The sequence below is a fragment of the Mobula birostris genome, chromosome 1 (genome assembly GCF_030028105.1).
Source record: "Mobula birostris isolate sMobBir1 chromosome 1, sMobBir1.hap1, whole genome shotgun sequence".
In the NCBI taxonomy this organism is placed as follows: domain Eukaryota; kingdom Metazoa; phylum Chordata; class Chondrichthyes; order Myliobatiformes; family Myliobatidae; genus Mobula; species Mobula birostris.
The window spans coordinates 152,572,396-152,588,566 of record NC_092370.1 but is presented as its reverse complement, the minus strand read 5'-3'; the positions used below and the strand labels follow the sequence as shown (position 1 = coordinate 152,588,566).

General features: G+C 42.2%; 1 protein-coding gene across 1 annotated transcript in view; it reads right to left on the bottom strand.

Annotated features, from left to right (window-relative positions):
• Positions 1 to 1,835: 1,835 nt before the first annotated feature.
• Positions 1,836 to 16,171, bottom strand: part of slc39a9 (solute carrier family 39 member 9) — a 61,405-nt gene continuing 47,069 nt past the window's right edge. The window contains exons 6-7 of the mRNA XM_072264230.1: positions 11,763 to 11,897; positions 1,836 to 2,903 (exon numbers count right to left, since the gene is read on the bottom strand). Of these exons, the coding sequence (XP_072120331.1) occupies positions 2,676 to 2,903; positions 11,763 to 11,897 (363 nt within the window). The 3' untranslated portion in view covers positions 1,836 to 2,675. The remainder of the gene's footprint in view (positions 2,904 to 11,762; positions 11,898 to 16,171) is intronic.

Sequence of the window (16,171 nt, the reverse complement as noted above, 5' to 3'; positions counted from 1 at the left end):
AGTAAACAATATGTATGTGGATAAGGAATCTAGACAGAAATGGTCTGGCTAATGCAGAACTTGGGTCAAACATTCTATCAGATGTAGGAGTAGTCTGTAGGATGATGAAAAACAAAAAGACCTATCCACTAATTCTATGCAGAAGTGTAATTCCATTAAAACCATATGAAAAGGCGTTACCTTAAGGTTGTTATAGCCAGGGTGGTAATGGGGACACGCTCCCACTACCTATCAAACGCTGCCAATGGAGTACATCTCAAGTAGCCTCTGGCAACCCAGTCAGGCTTCTGGCCTTCACATGTGGCTTACAAACCCAGTGGAACTGTTTCTACTGACAGGAGAAGGGGCAAAGGCGGATTACTGGCACTTTAAAACCAGTCACCTAGAGAATGAGGGGCTCATCTAGAAGGAAAAACTCTGATCTCAAATCTCCGCTGCATTGCAGCTGAACCTACTCATGGGGAAGGATTCAGGAGTAACCCAGAACTGGAGACCCTTAGGCAGTCATACGTTGAGTTTAATGTGGACCGACAACTCTTGTGACATGTATCAGTCTCTACCATTCCTTTGGATTCAATCAGCTGCGTGGAGAAGGGGAGCCTGCTACATGGGCAACAGCTTGCTCTCCATAATCGGACTGCCCAGGCTTGTGTATCATGTAGAAAGATGGAATGAAAAATCGATGTTCGACCCTGACCACGGAGGGCTTCAAGATGAAAGGGCAATGGTCCTTGTACTTGCCACCTTAACCCATTTAGTCAGGCTGATTTGAGTGTTTTATTAAGATGAAACAAGATAATGTAGTCAATAGCTAATAAAAGCAAAAAAAAAGCAGTAAAAAAAAAAGGAAATTTTGAATTTTTAGAAGCAGAAGCACCATTTACCAGAAGGGACACGGAAGATGATCGACAAAGTGATGGTAGTGCAATATTTTTAAACTCTCCTGGTCCTGGGATCTGTAATGCTCATCCCACAAGGATTGTGAAGTAGATTCCCTTCACAGTATTAAAAAGGAACTGGATAAATTTCTGGGGGTGGGGTGGGGCAGGAATTTTGCAGGACTACGGTATAAAAGAAACAGGACAATTGAGTAACAAGCCCAATAGGTAGCACTTAAATCACCAAGGCATTGAAAATGTGGGCTAAATGCAGGAAAGTGCAACTTCTATAGCAATATGCACAACATGCAGGAGGAATTCAATAAGTTAGTCAACTGGTTACTCTCTCCACAGATCTGCCTGACCTGCTGAGTTCCACCAGCATTTTCTGCATGTTGCTCAAGATTTCCAACACCTGCAGAACCTGCTGTGCTTGGGACTACTTCAGATAGAGTTACAGCACCACGGTAGTGTAGTGGTTAGCGCAACAATATTCCGAGTTCCAATTCCTGTGTCGTTCTGTAAGGAGTCTCTGTATGTCCTCTCCATGAAATGCGTGGGTGTTGCCCTGTTTCCTCCCACCGTACGAAAATGGTTAATCATTGTAAATCGTCCCGAGATTAAGTTCGGGTTAGATGAGGTTTGTCACCGGCTGCTGCTGCGGTGAAGCTCAAAGGGCCCATTCCGTGCTGTATCGCTAATTAAATAATTGCCCATTGGATATAGTGTGCCGAAGAGGCTGTTTCTGTACTGAACCTACTCCATAATTTACCAATTAATAGCTCTTTCAAAGAGGTGGCTCAGCAAAATCTACTCAATAGTCCCCCAAGGTTTCAAAGGGTTTGTTGTTACCTTCCCATTGTTTTTGTGGAGAAGAGGTCAAGGTAGAATGTTTTTCAGTTTAAAGAGATCTTTATAAAGAGATGGGATAAAAGAAAAGTTGTACAGAACAAAGAATGACCACTTATTAAAAATTTATTTATCATGTACATCTTAAAAACAAAAAAAATTTCTGCAAGATCTGTTAATGTGTACAAAGAGTTGAAAAAATAAGGCCATTGTCCATGGAATGATTTCAGTTTACCCGAAGCAACTGAACAATGAATATTCACAAGTCAGCAAAATCATAGCAATGGTATTTCATTCGTAGTATTTCACTTCTATGGATCTAGGAAACATTTTGTTATCCTACACCCATCTACCACTGTATGATATGTTTGATCATTAAAATTAAAGATTCAGACAGTTTATTTTGTTTTATTTCCTTACCCCATATACATTAACAAAGCACTTTCAACAAAAAAATTCTTCTCAAATACATTAGCCTGTCAAAATCCTATCATTTAAACACTGACATTGAACTAGCAGGCACCAAGCTTACAGGCTAACAAACCATTTAAGACTGTACAATTAAGAATAAAATCCAGTAAAAATGATTTAACATATTCATAAACCCTGCGTTAATTCCCTCATCCTGGATTATCTCTAATGCAATCCAAATTCACTGTTAATTTAATAAGTGCCTGTGCTTCGTCCTTTGTAACCAGACACCATTTGATTTAAGTTACATTCTCCCATTAGTTGAAACAAGTTCAGAGATTTGTCAATACATTAAACAAAACTTTTACTTTTCAAAATGGTTACTTTGCCAGAATTCCTCCCAATGTATTTACAATTTCACTTCCCATCTAGTTCACTTTGAATTTCATGAGGAAAGATAAATGACAAGGCAAAGGGTCAGCATGTAGTGTTCCTGCCAGAATGCTGACAGACCCTCATTATCCAGATTCCTGTTGGTCAGTGCTGGTGACCCACTGACAATACCAGTGGGATCAAGCAGCCTAGGACAAGGGTGCAAACCTCAAGTCGACTGAGTCCCTTCCCACCTGACTCTGCTTTGTGACTGTGACTGGTGCCACCCACCTCTGGAAGCACGTGCACAGTGGCTACATAAAGGAACGTTCCTGCTGAAAACAGCATGGCAATTCCAGTGGCATTCACATCTGAAAGTGCTTCTTTACTGCTCTGCAAAAACAAATATTGAAGAGAAAGAAACACATTAGGATTAACTTTGCAGGGAGTGCAACACACAGCACAATGTTCAATTCTCAAAACTACTTTCACAACAAAGGTCCAAAGGGTTAAAAAAAAAATGCAAGCTGCTGGAGGAAGTCGGGTAGTCACGTAGTAGCTGAAGAGGGAAATAGGCAGTTGACATTTCAGGTTGAGATCTTTCATCTGGATTTAGAGTTGTGGGGAGACTGTTGGTATAAACAGTAAAGTGTCGTCCTCCTCCCTTTACGGGGAGAATGCAGTCAGTTTGGGTTCTACTGATGCTGAATTTTCACTAATGCAGCTACTGCTTCATTAATGCTTCTGTGTAGCACTGAATCCATGCTACACCATTAGAGGAGCAATTGTTCATAACACCATAAGACATAGGAGCAGAATAGGCCAATCAGCCCATTGAGACTGCTCCGCCATTCCATCACGGCTAATTTATTATCTCTCTCAACCCCGTTCTCCTGCCTTCTCCCTGTAGTCTTTGACACTATTACTAATCAAGAACCTATCAAGCTCTGCTTTAAATATACTCAATGACCTGGCCTCCACAGATTCACCAATCTCTGGCTAAAGAAATTCCTCCTCATCTCTGTTCTAAAGGGACATCCTTCTATTCTGAGGCTGTGCCATCTGCTCCAAGACATCCCCAGTACAGGAAACACTCTTTCCACATCCACCCTATTTAAACCTTTCAATATTTAATAGATTTCAATGAGATCCACCCTCATTTTCCTAAACTCCAGCGAGTACAGGGCCAGAACTATCAACTGCTCCTCATACGTTAAACCCTCTCAGTCTTGGATCATTCCCGTGAACTTCTTCTGGACCTTCTCCAAAGCCAGCACATCTTTTCCCAGATAAGGGGCCCAAAACTGCTTACAATACTCCACATGCAGTCTGACCAATGCCTTGCAATGCCTCAACATTACATCCTTGCTTTTATATTCCAGTCCTCTCAAAATGAATGCTAACATTGTGTCTGCCTTCCTTACCACCAACTCAACCTGCAAGTTAGGGAACCCTGCACGATAACTCCAAAGTCCCTTTGCACTTCTGTTCTCTGAATTTTCTCCCCATTTAGAAAACAGTCTATGCTTTCACTTCTTCTACCACAGTAACTAACTAGACTTTCCAACACTTTATTCCATCTGCCACTTCTTTGTCCATTCTCCTAATCTAAGATGAGGAGTTAAGCTGAAGGCCTGGTTACATGATCAGATGGGAATTAAAATTCCGGACATTTAACTCACCACTCACAAAGTTTCCCAGAATCCATGCCAAACTCATTCACTCAACCACCCTTCACCAAATACAAAGATTAACTGCATCACTGGAAATATGGGAATGTCATCTGACATGTCTATGCACATCAAATAATACATACACTTCACAAAGTAATCCAATGGCTGCAAATAGTCAGGGTTTCCCAGGACAATGTGCTTTCATTTCTATCCCTGCCAGAAAGCATGAGAGACAGTTGGCTGTGACGTTGCACAATCACAGCATAGACTCACATCTACAATAGTTATAAATGTTGGCAGACTTCCCAGCTACACAAAGCATAAATCTGTGGCCCAGCAAGAGGTGAAGGGCAGAATTAGATGAAAGGCAACGTTGAGATCCATTTTACTTGGGGACAAAAGCTCCTAGCACTAATGAAAACGTTAACACATATCAATTGAGCTTCCTCTCACTGCTCAGAATCATGGCACTCCAGTTAGAGAAGTCTCATCATTTCAAACAATAAATGGAAAAATAAAACTCAACCTTTTGCAGTGAACTGATATGTGAATCCCATGGTTTAATGAGGAAAACGTTTTTTCACTTGTTATACTTTCATAACAGATCAACAATAGTTTTGATTAACCACGAAATGGCCTGGCTCATTTGGCAGCATTCCAAACTCTCAGCCAGGAACCATCTGTTCATGTACTTTAACAGAAGGTCAAAGTCCTACTACATAATATAAACTGACAATTCCACTAGAGTACAGAGTGCAGGTCAGACAGCCATGCCCCAATCTTGGATCACATGTCAGACCAAAGGTCTCTGTTTCTTCCTCAGCAGTTTGAGGAGACTTGGTATGTCACCAAAGACTCCTGCAAATTTCTATACACGTACAGTGGAGAGCATTCTGATTGCTTGTGTCACAGGCTGCAATAGTACCTCCAAAGAGCAGGATAAAATGAGGCTGCAGAGCGTTGTGGACTCTGCCAACTACCTACCCACCAAGGGCATCTTCAACTCTACTACAGGTATAACCTACCCACCAAGTGCATCTTCAACTCTACTACAGGTATAAACTACCCAAAAAGGGCATCTTCAACTCTATTACAGGTATAACCTACCCACCAAGGGCATCTCCAAGAGGCACCTTCAACTCTATTACAGGTATAAACTACCCACCAAGGGCATCTTCAACTCTACTACAGGTATAAACTACCCAACAAGGGCATCTTCAACTCTACTACAGATATAAACTACCCACCAAGGGCATCTTCAACTCTACTACAGGGATAGCCTACCCACCAAGGGCATCTTCAACTCTATTAGAGCTATAAACTACCCACCAAGGGCATCTTCAACTCTATTACAGGTATAACCTACTCACCAAGGGCATTTTCAACTCTATTACAGGTATAAACTACCACCAAGGGCATCTTCAACTCTATTACAGGTATAAACTACCCACCAAGGGCATCTTCAACTCTATTACAGGTATAAACTACCACCAAGGGCATCTTCAACTCTATTACAGGTATAAACTACCCACCAAGGGCATCTTCAACTCTACTACAGGCATAAACTACCCACCAAAGGCATCTTCAACTCTACTACCGGTATAACCTACCCACCAAGGGCATCTTCAACTCTACTACAGGTATAAACTACCCACCAAGGGCATCTTCAACTCTATTACAGGTATAACCTACCCACCAAGGGCACCTTCAACTCTACTACAGGTATAAACTACCCACCAAGGGCATCTTCAACTCTATTACAGGTATAACCTCCCACCAAGGGTAACTTCAACTCTATTAGAGCTATAAACTACCCACCAAGGGCATCTTCAACTCTATTACAGGTATAAACTACCCACCAAGGGCATCTTCAACTCTATTACAGCTATAAACTAACCACCAAGGGCATCCACAACTCTACTACAGGTATAACCTACCCACCAAGGGCATCTTCAACTCTACTACAGGTATAAACTACCCAACAAGGGCATCTTCAACTCTATTACAGGTATAACCTACCCACCAAGGGCATCTCCAAGAGGCACCTTCAACTCTATTACAGGTAAAAACTACCCACCAAGGGCATCTTCAACTCTACTACAGGTATAAACTACCCACCAAGGGCATCTTCAACTCTATTACAGGTATAAACTACCACCAAGGGCATCTTCAACTCTATTACAGGTATAAACTACCCACCAAGGGCATCTTCAACTCTACTACAGGCATAAACTACCCACCAAAGGCATCTTCAACTCTACTACCGGTATAACCTACTCACCAAGGGCATCTTCAACTCTACTACAGGTATAAACTACCCACCAAGGGCATCTTCAACTCTATTACAGGTATAACCTCCCACCAAGGGTAACTTCAACTCTATTAGAGCTATAAACTACCCACCAAGGGCATCTTCAACTCTATTACAGGTATAAACTACCCACCAAGGGCATCTTCAACTCTATTACAGCTATAAACTAACCACCAAGGGCATCTACAACTCTACTACAGGTATAACCTACCCACCAAGGGCAACTCCAAGGGGCACCTTCAACTCTATTACAGGTATAAACTACCCACCAAAGGCATCTTCAACTCTACTACAGGTATAAACTACCCAACAAGGGCATCTCCAACTCTACTACAGGTATAAACTACCCACCAAGGGCATCTTCAACTCTACTACAGGTATAGCCTACCCACCAAGGGCATCTTCAACTCTACTACAGGTATAAACTACCCACCAAGGGCATCTTCAACTCTATTAGAGCTATAAACTACCCACCAAGGGCATCTTCAACTCTATTACAGGTATAAACTACCCACCAAGGGCATCTTCAACTCTACTACAGGTATAAACTACCCACCAAGGGCATCTTCAACTCTATTAGAGCTATAAACTACCCACCAAGGGCATCTTCAACTCTATTACAGGTATAAACTAACCACCAAGGGCATCTTCAACTCTATTACAGACATAACCTAACCACCAAGGGCATCTCCAAGAGGCACCTTCAACTCTATTACAGGTATAAACTACCCACCAAGGGCATCTTCAACTCTACTACAGGTATAAACTACCCACCAAGGGCATCTTCAACTCTACTACAGGTATAAACTACCCACCAAGGGCATCTTCAACTCTACTACAGGTATAACCTACTCACCAAGGGCATTTTCAACTCTATTACAGGTATAAACTACCCACCAAGGGCATCTTCAACTCTACAACAGGTATAACCTACTCACCAAGGGCATTTTTAACTCTACTACAGGCATAAACTACCCACCAAGGGCATCTCCAAGGGCATCTTCAACTCTACTACAGGTATAACCTACCCACCAAAGGCATCTTCAACTCTACTACAGGTATAAACTACCCAACAAGGGCATCTTCAACTCTATTACAGGTATAACCTACCCACCAAGGGCAACTCCAAGAGGCACCTTCAACTCTATTACAGGTATAAACTACCCATCAAGGGCATCTTCAACTCTACTACAGGTATAAACTACCCACCAAGGGCATCTTCAACTCTACTACAGGTATAAACTACCCACCAAGGGCATCTTCAACTCTATTAGAGCTATAAACTACCCACCAAGGGCATCTTCAACTCTATTATAGGTATAAACTACCCACCAAGGGCATCTTCAACTCTACTACAGCTATAACCCACCCACCAAGTGCATCTTCAACTCTACTACAGGTATAACCTACCCACCAAGGGCATCTTCACCTCTACTACAGGTATAAACTACCCACCAAGGGCATCTTCAACTCTACTACAGGTATAAACTACCCAAGGGCATCTTCAACTCTATTAGAGCTATAAACTACCCACCAAGGGCATCTTCAACTCTATTACAGGTATAACCTACTCACCAAGGGCATTTTCAACTCTATTACAGGTATAAAATACCCACCAAGGGCATCTTCAACTCTACTACAGGTATAAACTACCCAAGGGCATCTTCAACTCTATTAGAGCTATAATCTACCCACGAAGGGCATCTTCAACTCTATTACAGGTATAAACTACCCACCAAGGGCATCTTCAACTCTACTACAGGTATAAACTACCCACCAAGGGCATCTTCAACTCTATTACAGACATAACCTACCCACCAAGGGCATCTCCAAGAGGCACCTTCAACTCTATTACAGGTATAAACTACCCACCAAGGGCATCTTCAACTCTACTACAGGTATAAACTACCCACCAAGGGCATCTTCAACTCTATTACAGGCATAAACTACCCACCAAGGGCATCCTCAACTCTACTACAGGTATAAACTACCCACCAAGGGCATCTTAAACTCTACTACAGGTATAACCTACCCACCATGGGCATCTTCAACTCTACTACAGGTATAAACTACTCACCAAGGGCATCTCCAACTCTACTACAGGTATAAACTACCCACCAAGGGCATCTTCAACTCTACTACAGGTATAAACTACCCAACAACGGCATCTTCAACTCTACTACAGGTATAAACTAACCACCAAGGGCATCTTCAACTCTACTACAGGTATAGCCTACCCACCAAGGGCATCTTCAACTCTACTACAGGTATAAACTACCCACCAAGGGCATCTTCAACTCTATTAGAGCTATAAACTACCCACCAAGGGCATTTTCAACTCTATTACAGGAAAAACTACCCACCAAGGGCATCTTCAACTCTACTACAGGTATAAACTACCCACCAAGGGCATCTTCAACTCTACTACAGGTATAAACTACCCACCAAGGGCATCTTCAACTCTACTACAGGTATAAACTACTCACCAAGGGCATCTCCAACTCTACTACAGGTATAAACTACCCACCAAGGGCATCTTCAACTCTACTACAGGTATAGCCTACCCACCAAGGGCATCTTCAACTCTACTACAGGTATAAACTACCCAAGGGCATCTTCAACTCTATTAGAGCTATAAACTACCCACCAAGGGCATCTTCAACTCTATTACAGGTATAACCTACTCACCAAGGGCATTTTCAACTCTACCCACCAAGGGCATCTTCAACTCTACTACAGGTATAAACTACCCAACAAGGGCATCTTCAACTCTATTACAGGTATAACCTACCCACCAAGGGCAACTCCAAGAGGCACCTTCAACTCTATTACAGGTATAAACTACCCATCAAGGGCATCTTCAACTCTACTACAGGTATAAACTACCCACCAAGGGCATCTTCAACTCTATTAGAGCTATAAACTACCCACCAAGGGCATCTCTAAGAGGCACCTTCAACTCTATTACAGGTATAAACTACCCATCAAGGGCATCTTCAACTCTACTACAGGTATAAACTACCCATCAAGGGCATCTTCAACTCTACTACAGCTATAACCCACCCACCAAGTGCATCTTCAACTCTACTACAGGTATAACCTACCCACCAAGGGCATCTTCACCTCTACTACAGGTATAAACTACCCACCAAGGGCATCTTCAACTCTACTACAGGTATAAACTACCCACCAAGGGCATCTTCAACTCTACTACAGGTATAAACTACCCACCAAGGGCATCCTCAACTCTACTACAGGTATAAACTACCCACCAAGGGCATCTTAAACTCTACTACAGGTATAACCTACCCACCAAGGGCATCTTCAACTCTACTACAGGTATAAACTACTCACCAAGGGCATCTCCAACTCTACTACAGGTATAAACTACCCACCAAGGGCATCTTCAACTCTACTACAGGTATAAACTACCCAACAAAGGCATCTTCAACTCTACTACAGGTATAAACTACCCACCAAGGGCATCTTCAACTCTACTACAGGTATAAACTAACCACCAAGGGCATCTTCAACTCTACTACAGGTATAGCCTACCCACCAAGGGCATCTTCAACTCTACTACAGGCATAAACTACCCACCAAGGGCATCTTCAACTCTATTACAGGTATAAACTACCCACCAAGGGCATCTTCAACTCTATTACAGGTATAAACTACCCACCAAGGGCATTTTCAACTCTATTACAGGTATAAACTACCCACCAAGGGCATCTTCAACTCTACTACAGGTATAAACTACCCACCAAGGGCATCTTCAACTCTACTACAGGTATAAACTAACCACCAAGGGCATCTTCAACTCTACTACAGGTATAGCCTACCCACCAAGGGCAACTTCAACTCTACTACAGGTATAAACTACCCACCAAGGGCATCTCAAAGAGGCACCTTCAACTCTATTACAGGTATAAACTACCCACCAAGGGCATCTTCAACTCTACTACAGGTATAAACTACCCACCAAGGGCATCTTCAACTCTATTACAGGTGTAAACTACCCACCAAGGGCATCTTCAACTCTACTACAGGTATAAACTACCCACCAAGGGCATCTTCAACTCTATTACAGGTATAAACTACCCACCAAGGGCATCTTCAACTCTACTACAGATATAAACTACTCACCAAGGGCATCTCCAAGGGCATCTTCAACTCTATTACAGGTATAAACTACCCACCAAGGGCATCTTCAACTCTACTACAGGTATGATCTACCCACCAAGGGCATCTTCAACTCTATTACAGGTATAAACTACCCACCAAGGGCATCTTCAACTCTACTACAGGTATAACCTACCCACCAAGGGCATCTTCAACTCCAGTACAGGTATAAACTACCCACCAAGGGCACCTTCAACTCTATTACAGATATAAACTACTCACTAAGGGCATCTCCAACTCTACTACAGGTATAAACTACCCACAAAGGGCATCTTCAACTCTACTACAGGTATAGCCTACCCACCAAGGGCATCTTCAACTCTATTACAGGTATAAACTACCCACCAAGGGCATCTTCAACTCTATTACAGGTATAAACTACCCACCAAGGGCATCTTCAACTCTATTACAGATATGAACTACCCACCAAGGGCATCTTCAACTCTATTACAGGTATAAACTACCCACCAAGGGCATCTTCAACTCTACTACAGGTATAAACTACCCACCAAGGGTGTCTTCAACTCTACTACAGGTATAACCTACCCACCAAGGGCATCTCCAAGAGGCAATGCCTCAAGATGACATCTGTCATTGAGGATCTTCACCATCTGGGACATGCCCACTTCTCATTACTACCATTGGGGAGGAGATACAGAAGCTTAAAAACCCATACTCAGTGTTTTAGGAACAGTTTCTTTTCCTCCACCAGATTTCTAAACAGCCCATGAACTCATGAACACTGCTTCATTATTCCTCTTTTGCACTAGTTATTTATTTTTTAACTTATAGTAATTTTATCATGCACTGTACTGCTGCCACAAAAGTATAAATTTCATGATTTCAGTGATAATTAACCTGATTTAATAGTAAAGGTTTCGATGCCAAACAAGTAAAATGTGCTTCTTGTGTATTGATCAATAATTTTACAAACATATTAAACCTTGATCACTTAATCATTCACTATTGATGTATGTTGCTGACTTACAAGTCAATCATTGTGATTTTTTAGTGTACTGCTTAAGAAAGTTATGGTGATAAAGTGCTATATACATATCAAGTTTCTTTCAGAGAAGTATTATGTACCTTACTCAGGCCCAAGTAAGTGACCATGGAGAGCAATGGCGCCGCCAAAGCAAATACCAGCAGGTGTTTCCTAATTCGATTTCTTTCCAGCCCTGCGTGCATAAGGAAGGAAACCAGACCAAAAGCAGCTGGAGCCTAAAGCAGAGAGGAAAAACACAGTAACTGTAGCACACCATTAAACAGTCCGTACACTCTGCTTCCAGTTGCATGAATCACGTGATTTCCTGTCTAACCTTGCGCCCTAAGTACACCCAAAGCGCTAAAGTGTCGGTACAGCTCACTGAGGACACATGGCAAACTGTGCTCATAACATGTATGGTCAAAGTCAGAGTATTACAGAATGGAAACAGACGCCGTCCCTGATAGTCCCAATTGCCAGTGTCCAGCCCATATCCTTCCAAGTTCCTCTTCTCCATACACCTATACAACCGCAATTTAAATATTGCAATGTACCAGCCTTGACCATTTCCTCTGGCTGCTCACTACCCTATGTGTGAAGAAGTTACCTCTAATGTCTCTGAAACCTCTCTCTTATCCTGCATCTGTATCCCCCTTTTTATTTTGCTTCCTAACCATGAGGAAAAGACTATGACTGTTCACCTTATCCATACCCCTCATGGTTTTATCAACATTTGAAGTCACCCCTCATTCTCCTGCACTCCAGGGAATAAAGATCCACCACAGTCAACCTCTCCCTACAGTTCAGCCCTCTTGTCCAGGAACCATCTCTTCTGCACCCTCCCCAGCTTAACAATGTGTCTCCTATAACAAGGTAGCTGAGGGAGGGACAGAAGCCTCAGGCTGAGGAACAGCTATTACCCTACAGCCATCAGGCTCCTGAACCTGCATGGATAACTTCACTACAACTGTAAACTTATTCCACAACCTACAGACTTGCATTCAAGGACTCTTACAACTCGTTCTTTTTTTCTTATTTTCAATTGCACGATTTGTTTTATTTTGCATATTAGCTGTTTATCAGTTTATGTACAGCTTTATTAAAATTCCATTGCATTTGTTTTTACCTACAAATGCCTGCAAAAAGATAAAATTTCAAGGTAATATACAGTAACATAAATGTACTCTGGTAATAAATTTATTTTGAACTTTGAAAGCTGTGCGCAACATTCCAAGTACAGCCTCACCATCAATTTATAATTGCAACATACTATCCCTACTCCTAAACTCAAAGCCCTGACAAAGGCTAGCGTGCTAAGTGGCTTCACCATCTTTTCTATTTGCATGGCCACCTTTAGCAACTGTGCACTTGAACTTCCAAGTCCCTCTATTCCACAACACCAAAGTGATTTCCCCAATCTACCTGTATGTCAAAATCCCCATGACTATTGTACATTGCCTTCCTTCACACATGTTCTATCTCCCATTGTAATTTGTATCCCACATCCTGGCTACTGTTCAGAGACCTGAATATAACTCCCCATTAAGGCCTTTTAACCCTTACAGTTTCTTAACTCTACCCACTAGGATTCTACATCTCCCGATCCTGTATCACCCCATCCCACCGCTTACCTGCCTGTCCTTTCGATACAATGTGTACCCTTGTATGTTCAGCTCCCAACTATGATCACTCGTCAGTGCCGTGCCATTCACTGTATCGGTCTTACCACGGTTTGACTGCCCAAAATGCATCATCTACACTTATTCAGGTTGAAATTCATTTTGCATTCTTCAGCCATCTCCCTAGCTGATCAGGATCTCTTGGCAATTCATTGTAACCTGCTTCACCATCAACAAGACCCTCTAATTTAGTATCATCAACAAACTTGCTAATTGTGCAATGTACGTCCATTACATTCCAAACCATTGCATTAATAATGAGTAACAGAGGTCCCATCACAGACTCAGATCTCCAGTCAGAGGACTGGCCTTCAACCATCACCCTCTACCTATCAAGCCAATCCTGAATCCACTATCCACTGCACTAGCTCCCCATGAATCCCATGAGACCCAACTATTCAAATCTGCTATACGGGACATTAGGAAGAAATCTATATAGACTTGAATAAAGTCCATATTGTTGGATCGGACTGTTTAATTCTTAGATTAGACTGTTTAATTGTTATTTTCTTTGCAGTCTAACAATTATCTGCTTGTATTTTATATACAAATGTAATTACTTACATACGTAACAAATTATGTCCCCCTGTGGCTATAGAAAGTGTAGTTCTAGAAAGCTCTGGAAGTGTCTTTGTTCTGCAGTGTTGGAATAAGTGCTCTCATTGATTTACTCCCATCTACAAAGTTGAATGGAGTTTTTGCTTATCTGCGTATAAAATAGTTAACTGCCATCTTAATCTTAGTCCCTTTCTCCATCTGTTTCGTAGACCTCTGTCACTGTCTGTCTCAATTTTTCTTTGTTCTAACAACACTTAATAAAATAATCATGAAAGAACAAGTTTTCTACCTCTTTCCAGACTTCACAAAGAACCTTGGATTAAAACATTAAAATGTAACAAGTGGCGGAGTCGGCAAGCATGGTTACAAAGATTTAGGACTTGAAACCAATCAAAGGCAAAGTGGAATTTTTAGCATGCAATAAAAGGGGTAAGAACTTCCTCGAGCTCCAAATTGTCTGAGAGAAATATTAGTTTTGGCTTCAATATTGTCACAATGAGAATTAGGAGTGAAGAATTACCCTGTTACTATTTTGTAAATCGGATTTGTAAAAACGAAGCACAAGCCATACAGCTATGTGCAAGCCAGGCGATTAAATGTGCAAGCTGGCAGAGCATCAAGAAAAATATATACATGCAGTGGTGCATGAGTCAAAAGATAAAATGTGTGCAAGCCAGTAGAGTGCACGAGAAAACCTTGCGGAATTAAATATGTACAAGCGGTGGAGCAATATGTGCACCAGTGGAATGCAGGACACTTCAGTAGCAATCTATTAATACCCCGAGATAGTGGTTCTCAATGTGGTCACACATCACTCGCCTTCTTATTTGCCTCTTAATTTGTGGTGTACCATTGTGGTGTAAGTTCCAACAAACACTAACATTAATGCTTCTTTCACTTAAGTAAATATTCTGCTTTTCTATTCTGTGGTAACCGTTCACTCATCACTTAAATCAGGGGTCCCCAACCTTTTTTGCACTGCGGACCGGTTTAATATTGGCAATACTTTTGCCGAACGGGGGGGGGGGGGAGAGAAGAGTAGGGTTGCCAATGAACAAGAGTAGCAGTCAAATGCGTTGTTTACCCAAAAGACTACAATGACCATGAAGCCTTGCGTGGGCACCAATGCGCATGCGCGTCGTGACCTGCCGAACCCCCCACCCCCACCCCCCGGAGCAAATCCTTTTTGGCGATTCTGTTCGTGGGGGTGGGTGTTAATCACTACCGGAATATAGGTGATAAGTGGGTAATACACTCAATTTTGTTTCTAAAAAGGTTTATCTAACGAATTTAATATTGAACACAGCGCATATTTTCCTCGCATGGATATAATGATAAGTCAATTATCAGGGGAGCTTGAAGTAAGTAAGTGTTGAACGAACTTCCAGTAGCAGTGGTAGAGGCAGGTTCGATACGATCATTTACAGAAAAATTGGATAGGTATATGGACAGGAAAGGAATGGAAGGTTATGGGCTGAGTGCAGGTCAGTGGGACTAGGTGCGAGTAGCGTTCGGCACGGACTAGAAGGGGAGAGATGGCCTGTTTCCGTACTGTAATTGTTATGTGGTTATTTAAGTCACTTATAAGTCAGTAGCATCGTAACATTTTAAGTAATATTTGGATATTAAACGCATAGCAAATATTTTCCCCGTATGAATATATAAAATCATTGCAACACACCAATATCGCTGAATCAGTGGGAGCTCTGGGCTTGTTTCCCTGCAACAACACCGTCCTATTGAGGGGTGATGGGAGACAGCGATACTCGAACGGGGTTCCTGATGTCCAGTCTATTCCGCAGTTTAGTTTTCATTGCAGAAAACTCCGCTTCGCAGAAAAATGTTGGAAATGGAAGCAACGTTTTCAGTGCTTTCATGGCTATCTCAGGATATTTAGCCTTGACTTTGATCCAAAATGCCGACAGAGATGTTATGTCAAACATATTTTTCAGCCCATCGTCATTTGCAAGCTCGAGGAGTTGATCGCCTTCCCGCCCTGACACGGATGATGCGCGGGTCATGACCTCACATGCATAATGGCTGATCAGTGGCCGTGACAGGGAATGAGGAAAGGTGCAGCTGACCAAATCATATCGCTTCCTCGCGGCCCGGTAGCGCATGCTCTGCGGCCCGGTACCAGTCCACGGCCCGGTGGTTGGGGACCGCTGATAATCCGCAACCTTTATATTTTAATTTACCTAGTAGGTCTGTACACCACTTCCAGCACAGGCTATAGGCAAATCCTGTAGCACCATAACCATTTAAATCAGCCC